Below are 21,932 nucleotides of genomic sequence, written 5' to 3'. Positions count from 1 at the left end.
AGGGTGACACCGTGGAGATGTTAACCATGATGGAGAGGTATTGGAGCGGGCAGGCCTTCCCCGGGAGGACGAGCAGCACAGTCTTTTCAAGGTTAAGCTTGAGGTGTTGGGCTGACATCCAAGCTGAGATGTCTGCCAGGCATGTAGAGATGCGTGCCGCCACCTGGGTGTCAGAAGGGGGAGAAGGAGAAGAGTAGTTGAGTGTCATCTGCATAGCAATGATAGGAGAGGCCATGTGCCGATATGATGGAGCCGAGTGTAGACTGGCAGAGAGATGCTGCTAACAGATGATGCTACTTAATCATGGATACTTCATCTTCTACTTAATCATGGATATGGAGATTATTCAATAAACACACGTTGCTATACATTGGTACAGTAAATTAGAGGAAGATGGCAGTGTGTGAGCTTTTAATTTATTAGGTGAGTGAGAGGATTATCAGTACAGAATTCATCTTTGTTTTGGCTCCACTTATACTGACTGAATGCTTCTGCTGCATAGTGACAATGTTGAATGGTTACTCATTATATTACTGTGGAGCAGCACAACATGTAGCACCTGCTCAGTGGAGAATGTATTCAGAATGCTATGGAAATGGGTTAGCTGTTAGCTACGGGAGAGTCTACCTTGTGGCGTTTTGCAGGTGTGTCAAACGGTTTGTACCTCTGTTTGTGTCAGTAACTGTATTTTGTCTGCATGTTGCATCATGCTGGAGCGCGGGGCTGGGGCCCTGTGAATTATAGGTGTGAGTGTCAGAAAGCTTTCAGGTCCCTGGCTGTAATTGCTACCTAGCAGAACAGGAAAGAGGAAACCCCTCAGTCTGTCAACAAAAGCCCCGCTCCCCACCCCCCACCTCCCCCTGTCAACCAATAGGAATACCACTTCCACTCCGGGGCTTGACGTTCGTCCTTCAAAATAGGGGGCGACTTCCTCTCTTTCCTTCTTTACCCTTCTCATTACAGGAGGGTCACTTGCGAGTGACTTTATGAAGTCAGCATCATTATGCACCAATCAGGTCCTTTTCTGAGGAATGTGTTGACCCAGCACTAAATATAACCCTGGTAATTAGAGCTATCTCTAGCAGCTCTCCTCTCTCTGTCTCCGTCTCTGGCTGTGCTAGTGGCCCACTCCAGATCAGGCTCACGAAAACGCAGGCAGGGGAAAACTGGTATAATTGGCTTCTTTTAAGAGAGAGAGACCGAGAGACTGAGGGAGAGTGGACGAACGCGGCAGGGCCGGATGTGTGTGTGTGAGAGCGAGAGAGACAGCCAGTGAGTGGATGAGATGAGTTTTCTAATTGGCCAGTGTGGAGATAAGGGACCCCTGGGAGTGCTGTGTAGTGCCGTGCGGAGCCATGCACGAGGAAGTAGAGTAGCAGCACAACAGCCAGTCTGCTTGTTGTGTTTTAGTACACTGAGTGTCTTTCTATGACACAGACTGACCAGGTGAAAGCTATGATCCCTTATTGATGCCACTTGTTAAATCCATTTCAATCAGTGTAGATGAAGGGGAGGAGATGGGTTAAAGAAGGATTGATACTTGGATTGTGTATGTGTACCATTCAGAGGGTGAATAGGCAAGACAAAGTATTTAAGTGCCTTTGAATGGAGTATGGTAGTAGTTGACAGGCGCACCGGTTTGAGTTTGTAAAGAACTGCAAAGCTGCTGGGGTTTTGTGTATCAAGAATGGTCCACCACCCAAAGGACATCCAGCCAACTTGACAACTGTGGGAAGCATTGGAGTCAACATGGGCCAGCATCCCTGTGGAACACTTTTAACACCTTGTAGAGTCCATGACCCGATGAATTGAGGCTGTTCTGAGGGCAAAAGAGGGTGCAACTCAATATTAGGAAGGTGTTCCTAATGTTTTATACTCTGTGTATATTGTATACAGTGCACAAAGTATTTGTTTCTCTGAGGGGTTTATTCAGACCTACAGTCAAGTATCTGTTTCTCTGAGGGGTTTATTCAGACCTACAGTCAAGTATCTGTTTCTCTGAGGGGTTTATTCAGACCTACAGTCATTTAATTGTAGAGAGCCATTCATCCTATTACGTTTCACTATGGCAACTGAAGCTTTCTGTTGAGATCTGGATAGCTTCCCTGAACTGTAAAGGACAATGTCCCGCCTGTCTGCTTTTCTGCCTGGTGTTTAGGCCATTCACCACAGTAATTATATTGTCTGTGGCATAATGCAAGGCATTGTGGAGATATTCATGAGTTATCTTCAGAAATGCAGAGTGAGTGAGAGAGAGAAAGAAAAACAGAAACACTGACAAATGTCTCCTTCCAAAAAGCCTGGAGTGGTAAACACAGATAAACAGTCTTGCTGCCTCAGGTCACCACACAGTCAAAACACAACACTTCCAGAACCTTGTCGTTCATGGAGAGGCTTGAATATAGCCACACACACACACACACACACGTGTACTCTACCCACACACAGACCTTTTCCAGTGAGCCCTTAATTCTCTAGTATGGCCTTTGTGTGTTTCTCAGCAGGCAGGCAGATAGCTATACGGACAGACAGACAGACAGACGGACAGGCAAACAGACAGGCTGACAGGAAGACAGACAAACAAACAAACCAATGGACAGGCAGGCAGAAGGGTTGTTGTCAGGTACTCTCATTAGCATGGTTATAACCACTCCCATTTCCAGGTAAAAGACACTCTTAAGGGCCTCCCGAGTGGCTCAGCGGTCTAAGGCACTGCATCGCAGTGCTAGCGGCGTCACTACAGACCCGGATTTGATCCCAGGCTGTGTCTCAGCCGGCTGCGACCGGGAGACCGATGAGGCGGCGCACAATTGGCCCAGCGTCGTCCAGGTTAGGGGAGGGTTTGGCCGGCCGGGATGTCCTTGTCCCATCGCTGTCTAGCGACTCCTGTGGCGGGCCGGGTGGATTGCACTGTTATGAACCCCCTTTTCACATCAGTTTAGGGGGGAGGGAAACAAGACCCTAACATATATCATGCAAATCACAACAGTGAAAAGGAACAGTGAGAACTAACAGAAATCCACAGACAACCTAAACCTACCGTCAAACACTTTAGGTTTATTGTCAAACACACGGTAATGGGGTGTGGGGAAAAGGGGCTGAGCTGGACCAAAGGAAAGAAATAATAAATATCCCAAAACCCCTAAGCTAGTCTTACTGGGTAAAGAACTGCTAGCTAACTAACCAATAAAATACAGGGGGTGGTCCACCCAGTTCTAACTGGGGTATTTAGACAAAGTTTTCCTATGGTAATGTATGCCCAAGGGTGACTTGGCTGGTTATCCCCATTTCCCACCAACCAACCAACAATAATACACCACAGCAGAACATACTCACATGATAACAGACAATGTGAGATGTATCTGCACAAACAAACTAAACTGTGGGGTATGAAAGAATATGTGGTCTTCAGCTAATCCATAGAGAGAAAGCGAGAGAGAGAGACACTGGGAAAACAACTGACTGGGTTTTTAAACCAAGAGAAAAGGGATGTGATTGGGTAAAGGAAACAGGAGGAGGTGTGTCTTCAGAATGATATGACTGATGACTGCCACCTGTTACTAGAACAGAAGAGAAATACAAATACCCCCAGGATACCTGCATCCGTAACATGCACGCTGACACGGTCGCCAGGTGTACGGTGTTTCCTCCGACACATCGGTGCGGTGGCTTCCGGGTTAAGCAGGCATTGTGTCAAGAAGCAGTGCGGCTTGGCGGGTCGTGTTTCGGAGGACGCATGGCTCTCGACCTTCGCCTCTCCCGAGTCTGGGAGTTGCAGTGATGGGACAAGACTGTAACTACCAATTTGATATCGCATAATTGGGGAGAAAAAGGTGTAAAAAACAAAAATACAAAACCAAAAACCAGTCTTATTAAAGAAGAGTCTTCCTATAGGGAGAGGAGCGCTGTTGAAGACTGTTTTGTATTATTATTCATCATCAGGATATTATTCATCAGAATGGTTCTCCACAGTACATTGAATATGGACGCCACTCTCACTGGCCCTCTGTCCGTCTGTATGCCTTTCTCTGTCTCCTCTCGCTCATTCTCCACCTCTCTCTCTATTTCACTCTCCCCCTTCTCTCTCTCTATTTCACTCTCTCTCCCTCTCTCTCTCTACTCCTTTCATCATTTCCTCTGAAGCAGCACTAATGCAGCCATCCTGCCGTAGCCAGTTTGTTGAGCAATCAGACAATATCTGCCCAACATTGAGTTCATTTTTTTGAGGCAAATCTATTCTGAATATATTTAAGCCTAGTTCTTTTCTGAGGATTTTTGTACCGTCCTTCACATTTTTTTTATGTAAAACTGGGAGTTTTTTTGACTGCATGGTTTATTTTTGTCAGGTAATTTTTGTCAAGGTGAAATCTGCTGCTCATTGTATTCCAGATGACAGATAATGATGTATCATATTATCACTGTCATTCTCCCTTGGAAGATGTACCTATCTATTCAAAGCTGGATGGTTCCACTGAAGACTCAGGTGTTTATTGTGGAGAGAGCGTTGCTCTCAGATGGCAGCACAGGGTTCAACTACCTGCCCTGATCCGGGGGGACCGGTCAGACAGAGAAGAGCGCTCTTGAGAAACTGTCTGAAAAGGTTATTCTGTCTTTAAAGACGAAGCAGATTATTCATACACTCTTAATATTTCAATAAGGCATGGCAAACAAAGCACTAGACAGGAGAAGGCAAAGGTTTTGTGTCAGTGGAAAGAGATGATATCTTTCTGTAGTAATTGGGATGGAGGAGAAGTATGATTTGTAACTCAGTGATATAACTGCATCATACAGACTGTCTAGAGGGGCATCCTCCATGTGCAAAAAGCACCCAGTTCGCATTTACGTTCATTATTAGTCTATTTTCTATCATAATATTGCTACCAATGGCAGCATCTTGCGGTTTATATATGATCTAATGTCCTGTATAGATCATACTGGAGGAAGTAGCCCATCAGTCAGAGAGAGCTACTCTCTGTGATGTATCATTAAGGGCCTTCTCTCAAGGCCTGAAACTGGTTCATGTACTTCATCAATGGAAGAGAAGTGCAACTTCATTTTAAGTAGAGTGAGTTGTATTGAGGCCTTGTAAAACACCAGCTTGTACTTTAAAACTCTGTGTGGTGGAGCCATTGGTTCTTTGTTTATGTCCTCTGGCACCAGCTAAAGCCTCTTGTCTGTGTTCCAAATGGCACCCTATTCCCATAGGGCTCTGGTCAAAAGTAGTGCACTATATAGGGAATATGATGCTATTTGGGACACTGCCTTTGTTTGATCCTCTTCATCTTGTGTGTGTTGTGTTTTACTCAGGTCTGGTCATCCTTCATGCTGTGTGTGTTGTGTTTTATTCAGGTCTGGTCATCCTTCATGCTGTGTGTGTTGTGTTTTATTCAGGTCTGGTCATCCTTCATGCTGTGTGTGTTGTGTTTTATTCAGGTCTGGTCATCCTTCATGCTGTGTGTGTTGTGTTATATTCAGGTCTGGTCATCCTTCATGCTGTGTGTGTTGTGTTTTATTCAGGTCTGGTCATCCTTCATGCTGTGTGTGTTGTGTTTTATTCAGGTCTGGTCATCCTTCATGCTGTGTGTGTTGTGTTTTATTCAGGTCTGGTCATCCTTCATGCTGTATGTGTTGTGTTATATTCAGGTCTGGTCATCCTTCATGCTGTATGTGTTGTGTTATATTCAGGTCTGGTCATCCTTCATGCTGTGTGTGTTGTGTTTTATTCAGGTCTGGTCATCCTTCATGCTGTGTGTGTTGTGTTTTATTCAGGTCTGGTCATCCTTCATGCTGTGTGTGTTGTGTTTTATTCAGGTCTGGTCATCCTTCATGCTGTGTGTGTTGTGTTTTATTCAGGGCTGGTCATCCTTCATGCTGTATGTGTTGTGTTATATTCAGGTCTGGTCATCCTTCATGCTGTATGTGTTGTGTTATATTCAGGTCTGGTCATCCTTCATGCTGTGTGTGTTGTGTTTTACTCAGGTCTGGTCATCCTTCATGCTGTGTGTGTTGTGTTATATTCAGGTCTGGTCATCCTTCATGCTGTGTGTGTTGTGTTATATTCAGGTCTGGTCATCCTTCATGCTGTGTGTGTTGTGTTTTACTCAGGTCTGGTCATCCTTCATGCTGTATGTGTTGTGTTATATTCAGGTCTGGTCATCCTTCATGCTGTGTGTGTTGTGTTATATTCAGGTCTGGTCATCCTTCATGCTGTGTGTGTTGTGTTTTATTCAGGTCTGGTCATCCTTCATGCTGTGTGTGTTGTGTTTTATTCAGGTCTGGTCATCCTTCATGCTGTGTGTGTTGTGTTTTATTCAGGTCTGGTCATCCTTCATGCTGTGTGTGTTGTGTTTTATTCAGGTCTGGTCATCCTTCATGCTGTATGTGTTGTGTTATATTCAGGTCTGGTCATCCTTCATGCTGTATGTGTTGTGTTATATTCAGGTCTGGTCATCCTTCATGCTGTGTGTGTTGTGTTTTACTCAGGTCTGGTCATCCTTCATGCTGTGTGTGTTGTGTTATATTCAGGTCTGGTCATCCTTCATGCTGTGTGTGTTGTGTTATATTCAGGTCTGGTCATCCTTCATGCTGTGTGTGTTGTGTTTTACTCAGGTCTGGTCATCCTTCATGCTGTATGTGTTGTGTTATATTCAGGTCTGGTCATCCTTCATGCTGTGTGTGTTGTGTTTTACTCAGGTCTGGTCATCCTTCATGCTGTGTGTGTTGTGTTTTACTCAGGTCTGGTGGAGGTGGTCTGCAGTGTCTTCAGCGAGGCAGCCGTCCTGTACGTGGAGAGAGAGGAGAGGCCTGGGAGAAAGAGTAGCCATGATCTCCTGTTGTCTCTACTGGACACTCTGCACAATGTACTGACCAGCACATCCAGAGTGGTGCGCATTGCACTCCAGGTATGCTAAACGTACAGTATCTAGGGCTGCACAATTACTACACTTCACATCGGAATCATGTGCATATATCCATATCGCAAGAGATCCATATTGCAGGCAATACCTTGAAGCGCCACTCAGCCGCCGTGTAATGTCTGTTTTCATCGTTTACTCTGTTTGTCGTCTCTCTCCCTTTCTCTTGGGGCTGCTTCCCACACATGCCAAGCCCCGCCCCCTGTCACTCAAGCAGCACAGCTCCTCCTCCTTCCTGTTAGAGTCGTTCTATGTTTGCAAAGCTCCTCCTCCTTCCTGTTAGAGTCGTTCTATGTTTGCATGCTGCTCTGTTACCCCATTCCGCTAGTGGAACCCCTCGCCAACAGCCAATGAAATTGCAGGGTGCCAAATACAAATCAACAGAAATCTCATAAATCATATTTCTCAAACATACAAGTATTAGGCACCATTTTAAAGATAAAATTCTCGTTAATCCATCCACAGTGTCAAAAATGCTTTACAGCTAAAGCTCCACAAACGATTATGTTCGGTCACCACTAAGCCACAGAAAAACCCAGCCATTTTTCCAGCCAAAGAGAGGAGTCACAAAAAGCACAAATAGAAATAAAATGAATCACTAACCTTTGATGATCTTCATCAGATGTCACTCATAGGACTTCATGTTACACAATACATGTATGTTTTGTTCGATAAAGTGGATATTTATATCAAAAAATCTAATTTCACATTGGCGCATTACGTTCAGTAGTTCTAAAACATGCGGTGATTGTGCAGAGAAGCCACATGAATTCACAGAAATACTCATTATAAATGTTGATGAAAATTCTAGTGTTATGCATGGAACTTTAGATACACTTCTCCTTAATGCAACCGCTGTGTCAGATTTCAAAAAAACTTCACGGAAAAAGCATAATCTGAGAATGGCACTCAGAGCCTAAACCAGCCAGAGCAATATCCGCCATGTTGGGTAGTCAACATTATTCATAAATAGCATTATAAATATTCACTTACCTTTGATGATCTTCATCAGAATGCACTCCCAGGAATCACAGTTCCACAATAAAGGGCGTTTGGTAAACAAATCCAAAAGCGCGATCTGGTCCAGTCGGACGAAACGTTCAAAAAGTTATATTACAGGTCGAAGAAACTTGTTAAACTAAGTATAGAATCAATTTTTAGGATGTTTTTATCATAAAATTTCAATAATGTTCCAACCGGAGAATTCCATTGTCTGTAGAAAAGCCATGGAACGAGAGCTAACTCTCGTGACCGCGCGTCATAAGGCTGTGACACTCTGCCAGACCACTGACTCAAAGAGCTCTCATCCGGTCCCACTTCACAGTAGAAGCCTCATTCAAGTTTCTAAAGATGGTAGACATCTAGTGGAAGCCTTAGGAAGTGCGTCTTGACCCATATCCCACTGTGTATTCGATAAGGCTGAGTTCAAAAACTACAAACCTCAGATTTCCCACTTCCTGTTTGGAATTTTTCTCAGGTTCTAGGGCCTGTAGGAAATCTAGGGAAATCTAGGGCCTGTAGGACCTGCCTTGTTGATAGTGCTGATAAGAAGGCAGAGCAGCACTTTATTATGGACAGTCTTCTCCCCATCTTAGCTACTGTTGTATCAATATGTTTTGACCATGACAGTCAACTTGCTCAATTTCCACATTATTAATTACAATATTTAGTTGAGGTTTAGTGAATGATTTTTCCCAAAAACAATGCTTTTAGTTTTTGAAATATTTAGGATTAACTTATTACTTTCCACCCATTCTGAAACTAACTGCAGCTCTTTGTTAAGTGTTTCAATCATTTCAGTTGCTGTAGTAGCTGACGTGTATGATGTTGCCAGTGGCATGTCATTAGTAAAGAATGAAAAAGTAAGGGGCCTAGACAGCTGCCCTGGGGAATTCCTGATTCTACGTGTCTGTGCGTGTGTGCATGCGTGCATGCGTTGGCGGAGGGCTTGAGTGTGTGTAGGGCACTCAATGTCCACCTATCACATCTAGGTGACTCAGTGAGGAAGTAGCTATATTTTGCAGGTCAGCCACCAGGGGGAGACTCGTCAAGGCCTGGTGACAGACAGAGTATACATCACGAGGCGATGGCTCCATCTGCTGGACTTGCCTGGTCTTGACGGGCTCTCCAGCCAGGACTAATTGGGGCAGATTGGGAATTGGTGAGTAATCAAGGGCTGTACAAGTCGCATAAAGCTGCCAGAAGGGCAGCACACAAGGGAGAGACTGGGGAAGGAAAGGACTCCCGTATAGTTGGGGACAGTACCAGAGGTAACAGGAGGAAGATCAGTTTTTGATCCCCACAGGATACAGCAAGACCCGGAGCCCAGAAGACGGTATCCTGGAGATGGTCTCTTGAAGACAACCCCACTGCTGTGTACCCCAAACCGACAGTCGGCAGGGCCAAGAGACCGCAAACCCGTGGAGAGACGGTTGGTGTAGGGCCGACCCGCCACCGACGACCCCAGGTAGACAGAAACCAAAGAAGGTGTTTTGAGTGTGGCGCCCGGGGGCACACTGCCTGGAATTGCCCGGCTCGAGAGGATTCGATGCCATCAGCAAGCCCCGGAGGCGAGGTGTGTCACGCAGTGAACTGCGTCACCTCCTGTTGGTCACACCACGAATCAGCTGCACCTGTGGTCCCGGTGAAGGTTGACAAACATGACACGGAAGCTCTATTAGACTCCAGAAATATGGTTACCCTCGTAACCACGAGCCTGCTGTACCAGGATACTAAATGTGGCAGGGAGATGTCCATTTCCTGTGTTCACGGGGACACAAAGCGGTATCCAACCGTTTGAGCCAACATCGTGATGCCACAAGGGAACTGCCAGATGATGGTGGGTGCAATAACAGAGTTGCTGGTACCTCTCCTACTGGGACAAGATTGTCAGCTGTTTGCGGCCCTGTGGGGGCACGAGCTGAGGAAGAAGGTTAGAGCCGGCCGAAGACGAGAGCGAGGACGACCCATCGCCTGTGCGGCCCGGGAGCAAACGGTTGATCAACCTATATCTACGGGTCCGGAGTCGGAGTGGGTGCCGGAACCCAACCCACAGGAGGAAGAGCCCAGCCTCCCCCTCCTCGATTTCGAGGGGCCAGTCGAAACACCCCCTGGGGGCCAACTGAGGGGACAATTCGGGACGGCCCAGTGGGAGGATCCTAACTTGAAAGCCGCCGCAGCCCAAGTGATAGCGGTGGATGGACAGCTAGTTCCGGGGGTGAGTGACTGGCGATACCCCCATTTCCAAATCAAGAATAACCTTTTGTATCAGGTGTCGCGCCAACAGGGGGAACTTCGAGAGGTTTTGTTGCTACCCCGACGGTACGTGGAAACTGTTCTTCAGCTGGCCCACACCCACCTGTTGGGGGCGCACCTGGGAATGGAGAAGACCCGGGAACGGATCGCCGCACGGTTCCACTGGCCCGGTATGAGGAGGGCTGTGGAAGATTACTGCCGCAGCTGCCCAGAGTGTCAAATGACTGCCCCAAAGGCACACTTCCGAAACGCACTGGTCCCCCTTACCGATCACCCTTTGAACGCATCGCCATGGACATAGTGGGACCCCTGGTAAAAACAGCACGAGGACACCGGTACATCCTGGTAATAGTGGATTATGACACCCGTTATCCTGAGGCTATTCCCCTACGGGCAGTATCCAAGGGAATCGCCCGGTAGCTGTTCCACCTCTTTAGCTGGGTGGGCATCCCGAACGGGATCCTGACAGACCAAGGTACTGAGTTTATGTCCCGCCTAATGAAAGATTTGTGTGCTCTCCTGCAGATCAAGTGGATCCGGACCGCCGTCTTCCACCCGCAGACGGATGGGCTCGTTGAGCGGTTCAATTAAAACGCTCAAAGAAATACTGCGGAAGGTCATCGAGCAGGACGGGAAGAACTGGGACCAGCTACTACCCCACCTAATGTTCTCAATCCGAGAAGTTTCCCAGTACACTGGATTTTCCCCTTTCAAACTCCTCTACGGGAGGAGGCCGCGATGCCTACTGGACCTCGCCAAGGAGGTGTGGGAACCCCAACTGACCCCCTTACGCAGCGTGGTAGAGCACGTGGAGACGATGAGGGAGCGGATGACAGCCATATGGCCAGTCGTGAGGGAACATATGGAGAAGGCCCAATGCGCCCAAACCCAGGTCTACAATCAGAGAGTCCAGCCCCGAGAATTCCAGTTGGGAGACAGGGTATTGGTCTTAATCCCCACGGTCGAAAGTAAGTTCCTGGCAACATGGCACGGACCATACGAGGTGCTCGAGAAGCTGGGACCTGTCAATTGCCGCGAACGGCAGCCGGGGATGCGGAAGCCCCAACAGATTTACCACGTGAACCTGTTGAAGAAGTGGTACGAGAGGACAGCCTTGCCGTGTTATGGTCGAGACCCAGGACGCCAACGGTACCCGTGGTGGACCCGAGCAATGAGGACCTCAACCCGGCCCAGAAGCAAGAGCTCAGGGAGCTCGTCGATCGGAACATGGCTGTGTTCTCCGAGAAGCCAGGCCGCACGACCCTCATTGAACACCACATCTGTACCCGGACCAGGGAAACGGTATGAAAGAGGCCATATCGGATTCTGGAGGCCCTAAGGAAGGCCGTTTAAAAGGAAGCGGAGGCTATGCTGAGGATGGGGGTCATTGAAGAGTCTCACAGTGCATGTTGCAGCCCCATCGTATTGGTGCCCAAACCGGACGGTAGCCTGCGCTTCTGTAATGATTTCCCGGGGTGTGAACGACATAAGCTTGTTCGACACCTACCCCATGCCGAGGGTGGACGAGCTCATAGACCGATTGAGAAAGGCCCGGTACATCAGCACCCTTGACCTGACCAAACGATATTGGCAGGTATCATTGGCAGCCTGGGGTTATCCCCAACTTTGCGGCTATAGCTTAGGCCAGGGGAAAGGGCACAAACGATTGGGTCACCAGGTGGTTCTTGTCCCTTCAACGCTTCTCTTTTTCTGTTGTGCACCGGTCAGGGGCGGAGCATAGAAACGCGGATGACCTATCGAGAAGGGAGACATACGTCGCACTGATGACAGTCCCCTCCCCGGCAGAGCTAGGGGGGGGGGGGGGTGTACAGCAGGTCAGCCACCAGGGGGAGACTCGTCGAGGCCTGGTGACAGACGGAGTATACATCACGAGGCGATGGCTCCATCTGGTCTCGACGGGCTCTCCGGCCAGGACTAATTGGGGCTGATTGGGGATTGGTGAGTAATCAAGGGCTGATTGCTCACCACCTGTACAAGTCGCATAAAGTTGCCAGAAGGGCAGCACACAAGGGAGAGACTGGGGGAGGAAAGGACTCCCGTATAGTTGGGGACGGTACCAGAGGTAACAGGAGGGAGTTCAGTTTTTGATCCCCACAGAATACAGCAAGACCCGGAGCCCAGAAGACGGTATCCTGGAGAGGGACTCTTGGGGAGACCTATTCTTTTCTATTGGACTTTTATTTTAATAAACACCTTTGAAACTGAGCTAATCCTACTCTGTCCGTGTCTGAACTGTGTAAACGTTTTGACCCAACCCACTGGCCTGCCACAATTTACAGTATCAGTCAAAAGTTTGGACACACCTACTCATTCAAGGGTTTTTCATTATTTTTACTATTTTCTACATTGTAGAATAATTGTGAAGACATCAACACTATGAAATAAAAAAAGTCTTCAACAAATCTAAATATATTTTAGATTCTTCAAAGTAGTCACCCTTTGCCTTGATGACAGATTTGCACACTCTTGGCATTCTCTCAACCAGATTCACCTGGAATGCTTTTCCAACCATCTTGAAGGAGTTCCCACATATGCTGAACACTTGTTGGCTGTTTTCCTTCACTCTGCGGTCCAACTCATCCCAAACCATCTCAATTGGGTTGAGGTCGGGTGATTGTAGAGGCCAGGTCATCTGATGCAGCACTTCAAATCAATTCCAATTGTATTTGTCACATGCGCCGAATACAACAAGTGTAGACTTTACCGTGAAATGCTCACTTACAAGCCCTTAACCAACATTGCAGTTCAAGAAGAACATTTTTACGATGAAGACAAAAATAAAAAGTAATAATAAAAGTAACACAATAAGTATAACGGTAACAAGGCTATATACAGGGGGCACCGGTACCGAGTCAGTGTGCAGGGGTACAAGCTAGTTGAGGTAATCTGTACATGTAGGTGGGGGGGAAGTGACTATGCATAGGTAACAAGCAAACGGATGAGTGTACAAAAGGGAGGGGGGTGGGGGGGTCAATGTAAATTGTCCGGGGGCGATTTTAGGAGTGTTCAGCAGTCTTATGGCTTGGAGGTAGAAGCTTTTGAGGAGTCCTAGCAAAGCACCCCCACACCATCACACCTCATCACCGTGCTTCACAGTGTCTCTGAATGTCCTTGAGTGGCCCAGCCAGAGCCCGGACTTAAACCTGATCAAACATCTCTGGGGAGACCAAAAAAACAACTGTGCAGCGACGCTCTCCTCCCTAACCTGACAGAGCTTGAGAGGATCTGCAGAGAAGAATGGGATAAACTCCCCAAATACAGTTGTGCCAAGCTTGTAGCGTCATACCCAAGAAGACTTGAGTTGCTTCAACAAATACTGAGTAAAAGGTCTGAATACTTATGTAAATGTGATATTTCCATTTTTAAATTTTTTATAAATTTTATAAAAACCTGTTTTTGCTTCGTCATTATGGGGCATTGTGTGTAGATTGAGGAGGGGAAAACAACTATTTAATGCTGTAACGTAGCAAAATGTTGAAAAAGTCAAGAGGTCTGAATGCTTTCTGAATGCACTGTATTTTATATATTTGCCTCTTCTCAACTTCCAGTAGGATGAGCAGTAAGAAGCAAATATATCCCATTGAAGTTCATCTTTTAGACACTAAGGATTCACAAGGTCCCCCACCCGAGGGACACTCCATTGTCTCCCACTGGCCCTCATTAGCTTTAGTTGTCCTCTACAGAGCCTTCCTCCACTTCCTGGTATACATATTTATGCAGCCCGGACATTGGGAGAACAGAGGAAACGAGAGGAGAGGGGAATGACATAATGGAAATCAATTCTCTCACTGGAATGAAAAAATGCTAAGCTCATTAAAAGGGCTTCTGCACAAACCAAATTCATTTAGGTAATAATGATAAGGAAGGAAGAATATGTGGCCAGTGTCGTCTTCAAGTTGTCTCGCTCTCTCTCTCTGATTCACTCAGAATTAATATTTTAAATGGATGAGGAAGTTAATCGAGAAAGTTCTACATGCTTCACAATTAAGCAAAAGAAGAAGAGCTGAAAAAATAGCATGGAATAATAATCACATTAACTGCAGACAGCCAATCTTCCTTCCCAAAGTTTTGTGCTGACCGAAAAACCTGCTTAAAATAAGCCAGCAGTCCCTCAGAAGGAAAGAGAGAGAGGGAGAGGAGAAGAGGGAGTGAGAGGAGAGGAGAGGAGGGAGAGAGAGAAAAGGAGGGAGGGGTTGAGAAACCAGAAGAGAACCAGATGGAGAGTGTCTTTCAGTCTAACCCAACCAACCAGCAGTCTTATTTTTATTTGTTCTACATCTATTTCCATCCACCAAAGGGAACAGCCAGTTTGTCATAGAAATGAAATCTACCTCCCAGGAGGTGACTGCTGTTAAAGCCAGTCATTTGTTTTAAAGGAGATTTGAAGATTTGAATATGTTAAGGGTGAGACTAGTGGTGCTACAGCTGTCTAACAGGACTAGTAATACTGTTCTACTGTACTAACCTAAACAACACTGCTACAGCTGTCCAACAGGACTAGTAATACTGTTCTACTGTACTAACCTAAACAACACTGTTACAGCTGTCTAACAGGACTAGTAATACTGTTCTACTGTACTAACCTAAACAACACTGCTACAGCTGTCCAACAGGACTAGTAATACTGTTCTACTGTACTAACCTAAACAACACTGTTACAGCTGTCCAACAGGACTAGTAATACTGTTCTACTGTACTAACCTAAACAACACTGTTACAGCTGTCCAACAGGACTAGTAATACTGTTCTACTGTACTAACCTAAACAACACTGTTACAGCTGTCCAACAGGACTAGTAATACTGTTCTACTGTACTAACCTAAACAACACTGTTACAGCTGTCTAACAGGACTAGTAATACTATTCTACTGTACTAACCTAAACAACACTGTTACAGCTGTCCAACAGGACTAGTAATACTGTTCTACTGTACTAACCTAAACAACACTGTTACAGCTGTCCAACAGGACTAGTAATACTGTTCTACTGTACTAACCTAAACAACACTGTTACAGCTGTCCAACAGGACTAGTAATACTGTTCTACTGTACTAACCTAAACAACACTGTTACAGCTGTCCAACAGGACTAGTAATACTGTTCTACTGTACTAACCTAAACAACACTGTTACAGCTGTCCAACAGGACTAGTAATACTGTTCTACTGTACTAACCTAAACAACACTGTTACAGCTGTCTAACAGGACTAGTAATACTGTTCTACTGTACTAACCTAAACAACACTGTTACAGCTGTCCAACAGGACTAGTAATACTGTTCTACTGTACTAACCTAAACAACACTGCTACAGCTGTCCAACAGGACTAGTAATACTGTTCTACTGTACTAACCTAAACAACACTGTTACAGCTGTCCAACAGGACTAGTAATACTGTTCTACTGTACTAACCTAAACAACACTGTTACAGCTGTCCAACAGGACTAGTAATACTGTTCTACTGTACTAACCTAAACAACACTGTTACAGCTGTCCAACAGGACTAGTAATACTGTTCTACTGTACTAACCTAAACAACACTGTTACAGCTGTCCAACAGGACTAGTAATACTGTTCTACTGTACTAACCTAAACAACACTGTTACAGCTGTCTAACAGGACTAGTAATACTATTCTACTGTACTAACCTAAACAACACTGTTACAGCTGTCCAACAGGACTAGTAATACTGTTCTACTGTACTAACCTAAACAACACTGTTACAGCTGTCTAACAGGACTAGTAATACTATTCTACTGTACTAACCTAAACAACACTGTTACAGCTGTCCAACAGGACTAGTAATACTGTTCTACTGTACTAACCTAAACAACACTGTTACAGCTGTCCAACAGGACTAGTAATACTGTTATACTGTACTAACCTAAACAACACTGTTACAGCTGTCTAACAGGACTAGTAATACTATTCTACTGTACTAACCTAAACAACACTGTTACAGCTGTCCAACAGGACTAGTAATACTGTTCTACTGTACTAACCTAAACAACACTGCTACAGCTGTCCAACAGGACTAGTAATACTGTTCTACTGTACTAACCTAAACAACACTGTTACAGCTGTCCAACAGGACTAGTAATACTGTTCTACTGTACTAACCTAAACAACACTGTTACAGCTGTCCAACAGGACTAGTAATACTGTTCTACTGTACTAACCTAAACAACACTGTTACAGCTGTCCAACAGGACTAGTAATACTGTTCTACTGTACTAACCTAAACAACACTGTTACAGCTGTCCAACAGGACTAGTAATACTGTTCTACTGTACTAACCTAAACAACACTGTTACAGCTGTCTAACAGGACTAGTAATACTGTTCTACTGTACTAACCTAAACAACACTGTTACAGCTGTCTAACAGGACTAGTAATACTGTTCTACTGTACTAACCTAAACAACACTGTTACAGCTGTCCAACAGGACTAGTAATACTGTTCTACTGTACTAACCTAAACAACACTGTTACAGCTGTCCAACAGGACTAGTAATACTGTTCTACTGTACTAACCTAAACAACACTGCTACAGCTGTCCAACAGGACTAGTAATACTGTTGTACTGTACTAACCTAAACAACACTGTTACAGCTGTCCAACAGGACTAGTAATACTGTTCTACTGTACTAACCTAAACAACACTGTTACAGCTGTCCAACAGGACTAGTAATACTGTTCTACTGTACTAACCTAAACAACACTGTTACAGCTGTCCAACAGGACTAGTAATACTGTTCTACTGTACTAACCTAAACAACACTGTTACAGCTGTCCAACAGGACTAGTAATACTGTTCTACTGTACTAACCTAAACAACACTGTTACAGCTGTCCAACAGGACTAGTAATACTGTTCTACTGTACTAACCTAAACAACACTGCTACAGCTGTTCAACAGGACTAGTAATACTGTTCTACCCAGGACAAGACTTGCACTTGGTTCATCTCAGACCTCAGCCAATATTTAGCAGATGTGATGAAACCTAGCTCAACACAGTGCTGCCTGTGTGTGCCTCTCCGCCTGTGTGTCTGTCCGTCTGTCTGTCTGTTTGTCTGTCTCAACACCCTTCACTCATCTCTCTGTTTTACCTCTTTCCTACAGTATTGATTTCTCATTTTCTTTACTGCTGAGACGAAAACAATAACCTACTGTTGTCAATCAACAGTTCTGATCTGAAGGCAGTCAACTGATCTCTCTCTCTCTCTGTGTGCGTGCATGCTACAGGGAGCTGAGTCCCAGGGAGAGACCCAGGCTGCAGAGGACCTCCTGCTCATCAACAAACCTCTGACACAACTCACATCCCTGCTCATTCAGATGGTAAGACATGGTGTCTGTCTGTCTGTCTGTCTGTCTGTCTGTACCTGTCTGTCTGTCTGTCTGTCTGTCTGTCTGTCTGTCTGTCTGTCTGTCTGTCTGTCTGTCTGTCTGTCTGTCTGTCTGTCTGTCTGTCTGTCTGTCTGTCTGTCTGTCTGTCTGTCTGTCTGTCTGTCTGTCTGTCTGTCTGTCTGTCTGTATGTCTGTACCTGTATGTCTGTCTGTACCTGTCTGTCTGTCTGTCTGTCTGTCTGTCTGTCTGTCTGTCTGTCTGTCTGTCTGTCTGTCTGTCTGTCTGTCTGTCTGTCTGTCTGTCTGTCTGTCTGTCTGTCTGTACCTGTCTGTCTGTACCTGTCTGTCTGTACCTGTCTGTCTGTACCTGTCTGTCTGTACCTGTATGTCTGTACCTGTATGTCTGTCTGTTAGTACTGGATGTGTTATTATTACAGTTTAAAAAACAGTGCAGTGTATTTATATAGGATATCCAAAAATACTTGATATAAGTTGTTTGAAAAGTGCTGGAGCCCTCAGATCAAGGGATTTGGAAGAGAGTGCTAGCCACTGCCAGGTAAATGCTGGTTCATCTTTGCCGATATTATTCAACATGACGCAAATATGTTAGGAAAAAGTAATGATCCATTCCCAGTGTATTTTTCATGTGATTTACCCATTTCCATTCTAATTGAGTGTAGCTAGTCTTATGATAAAACATCAAATAGTCAGCTTGAAATAATTCATTTGAAACAATATTAAATAATACTTTCATTATCAGTCATGCCTTTTGACCAAGCCCCTGAAAACTTGACCTGTTGCTGATACAACATCATAAACTGAGTGGATTCTGAACGCATCATCAATAATGGACGACCCATTGTGGTTTAATGGTTTCAGCTGGTTCTGTGATATGAGAATCTATAGAAATAGATTTATGAATAATGATGACAGCGTCAGAGATAGATGGCTCCTGCGTTTTAAAATGAAGAGTTGAGGTTATTGGGTAGATATTGCGTTACATACTTCATTTTATTATTAGCCCCATCATTCCACTGTGAAATAGGCTTAAAATAAAAAGCATTTGGGATTTCCGCCGGCCTTCGTATTTCTCAAAAGTATTTCTCATTCACGGCTAACTTTGGCCTTGAGGTTAGGAGAAGGTAACTCACCTTCATAAAGTACCAGGGGCTTGAATGATTGACGACGTCCAGTGGACAAGTTGTATCTGTTGCACATGGTAGCGCCACACTCCTACACAGTACACACACATAGCAAAGCAAAGAGTACACACACACACAGAGTACACACACACACCATATTGCCTCCCCCCTAGAGTACCTCTGGTCCACCATACTCTCAGTTGGTATTTCTGAGTGAGTGAACTGAGTGAACACACACACATAGGAACACTCTGCAAGCCTCCCCTCTGGCCATGTAAATCACACAGATGGCATAGGAGAACAGACCCACTGGGAAGGCCTTTTAAACGCTTTATGCCAGCACGCCCCGTGGTGCTGCATGGAGCCCACTCTGTGTTTACCCCTGGCCACAGACACGCAGACAGCCTGTAGCCAGACCCAGGATTCATCCACCTCCACAGCCCCAGTCTCAGCCCCAGCCAAGCTGTCCCTCTGAGCCGTAGGGGAGTGACTCAATCTACCAGCCCCATCCACCTCCCTCCACCACAATCACTACCACCACCACCACCACTCAGTACACCAGCAGCCCAGACTGCTAGCCTTGTGTCAACATATTTCTGCATAAAAACAGTGAGCTGAGAGCATGACAATGTGCCTGCCTGGAAGTCAGCGACCTGCAGTTGAACCACACTCAACCTCTGTCTGAACAGGCTTCTGTTTGACTGGGGCTTTGTTTGTGTGTTTGTGTGTGTGTAAATTAATACATTTGTTATGGGGAGGGGGAGTATGTTGTGTCATTATGGGGGGGGGGGGGGGGGGGGGGGGGGCTGAACAGAGTGTGTCACAACAGGGTCTGAAACACAAACCTGCTCTCTCGGTGACCTCCACTTGTGGTCTGTCACAAACAGATTGCACACTAAAAACAGCCATGTCTTGGAAGGAGACAACCAAACCTCTAATCAGTGTTATACTGCTGATATAAGCCTTCCTCTTTTCACAGCGATAGCAAAGGATTTAATGGGAATTTATTCAAATACATACAATTTAGCATGAGCTCCCAAACTCTGTGCCTGATAATATGCAATTTTACAGCGACTGTAAATTAACATTTGCTCCGCATGTTGAAGAATGTTTATGAATATATCTAGCCCTTCACCAGCACAGTGCATCAAGAAGATGTATGTGTTTTGAGGCAGAGAGAGGCCTTATTGAACACATGTTAAATACAGACTTCAACAACACAGGCAGGTGTCCTAGTAAATACACCTCAGGATCCCTCTCAATGTTACTTACTGACAAAGAACTAGAGTATGCCTGGGAGAGTTTGTGTGTGTTTGCATCTGTGTGTGCGTGTGTGAGTGAGTTAATGAATACATTTGTTTAGGGCAGGGGAAGTATGTTCTGTCATGATGGGGGCAGCACTCTGAGGGCAGCAGCAGCACTCTGAGGGCAGCAGCAGAACTCTGAGGGCAGCAGCAGCACTCTGAGGGCAGCAGCAGCACTCTGAGGGCAGCAGCAGCACTCTGAGGGCAGCAGCAGCACTCTGAGGGCAGCAGCAGCACTCTGAGGGCAGCAGCAGCACTCTGAGGGCAGCAGCAGCACTCTGAGGGCAGCAGCAGAACTCTGAGGGCAGCATTAGAGGGCAGCACTGCCACACGTCAGTCCACTAGTTGCTCCCCTCTCCTCTTTCAGCCCACTTTAATAGCTTTGATTTCATGCATTGGATTCATTGCATGTTATTTCTTATTCTTCTTTAGATGCATCTACTACCACTGTTGAGTAAACAGGATATTGATGTAAATCCTGCTGAGCAGGTGTTAACTCTTGTCTGTTTTGACTTAGTATTGTTCAGATGCCAATACTATCAGCACAGGACTGCACAGTGAGACTAAAGAGCCTTTCAGTGGTGGGTTTGGCTTGAGCAGGGAGTTTAGAATGCCGGGCCTTTTGGGATAGACCTGGGGGCGGGCTCTTTCTGGATCATTGTTTGGGATTTCGGCATTTGGCTCGTGCTGAGTGGCGGCCGGCGTACAAAAGAGGGGCAGGATTAGGCCCTCTCTGCGCCCCTGGCCCCTTAGCCCCATGGGACTGGGGAAGAGGAGAAGAGGGCAGCAACAAATCAGCGGTGAATGGAGCCTAAACCCCAGTGATTACGCCCCTAGCTTTTAGCTTTTACTGAAATAGAGGACTGGGTGGGGACTGGAGGGAGAAGCCCTGAGCTGAGCTCAGTTTCATTACTAGGTCACAGTGATGTGATGGGTTCCTATAGAAGGTCCATTGCTTATAACCCAAAGTGTCTCTCTCTCACTCGCTGATGAAGCTTCAAAGCCCCCTACCCTAGCCCCCTAGCCTAGCCCCTTAGCCTAGCCCACTAGCCTAGCAGCCCCCTAGCCTAGCCCCCTAGCCTAGCCCCCTAGCCTAGCCCGCTAGTATAGCTCCCTAGGCTCCTAGCCTAGCTCCCTAGTCTAACCACCTAGCCTCTAATGTCCACAGCAGGCACACATCAGGGCAGGGCCACTATACCTAACCTAGCTCCCTAGCCTCTAATGTCTACAGCAGGCACTCTCATCAGGACCACTATACCTAGCCCCCTAGCCTTAGGCTCGCTCCCTAGCCTAACCTCCTAGCCTAGCTCCCTAGTCCAACCCCTTAGCCTCTAATGTCCACAGCATGGAACTCATCGGGGCAGGGCCACTATACCTAGCCTCCTAGCCTCTAATGTCAACAGGAGACACTCTCATTAGGGCAGGGCCACTATACCTAGCCTGGTCCCACATCTGTTTGTTTTGTATAGCCAACTCATATGTTCGTTATTGCCAAATAATGATCATTGGAGTTCGCTATACAGCACAACCAGACATGATACCAGGCTACTATTACACCTAGTTACACAGAGAGTCCTCCCATGGATGGTTCATCAGTCAGTCAGTACTGTTTGACACAGAAATATAGAAATGGAACAGAAACTATGGGACTGCCTATCACAGTAACCCCCCCATATGTACCTTCAGCACAGACCTGCGTTATTTTTTTATCAGTCTCAGGATACATTCTAAATCTCCTTCCGAGACGTCATCATGGCTCTTATTCAGCACCAATATGGGCTGAGCTGTCCATGGAATAGCAGCATGGCAAAGGGAGTGTCCCAAATGGATTCATATTCCCTTTTTAGTGCACTTTTTTTTTTTGACCAGGCCCTATATAAGGAATGGGGTGCCATTTGGGACGGAGACACTCATTACAGAGTATGAAGAAGTGGAATGGAAGAGTGAAGGGAA

At 46.0% G+C, this 21,932-nt stretch overlaps 1 protein-coding gene across 1 annotated transcript in view; it reads left to right on the top strand.

Annotated features, from left to right (window-relative positions):
• Positions 1 to 218: 218 nt before the first annotated feature.
• Positions 219 to 21,932, top strand: part of LOC109901271 (serine/threonine-protein kinase ULK4-like) — a 71,939-nt gene continuing 50,225 nt past the window's right edge. The window contains exons 1-3 of the mRNA XM_031816893.1: positions 219 to 258; positions 6,736 to 6,902; positions 17,432 to 17,524. Coding sequence (XP_031672753.1) covers positions 219 to 258; positions 6,736 to 6,902; positions 17,432 to 17,524 — 300 coding nt within the window. The remainder of the gene's footprint in view (positions 259 to 6,735; positions 6,903 to 17,431; positions 17,525 to 21,932) is intronic.

Source organism: Oncorhynchus kisutch, unplaced genomic scaffold (assembly GCF_002021735.2).
Source record: "Oncorhynchus kisutch isolate 150728-3 unplaced genomic scaffold, Okis_V2 scaffold892, whole genome shotgun sequence".
NCBI classification, from domain to species: Eukaryota; Metazoa; Chordata; class Actinopteri; order Salmoniformes; family Salmonidae; genus Oncorhynchus; species Oncorhynchus kisutch.
This window is presented reverse-complemented; position numbering and strand designations above follow the sequence as displayed.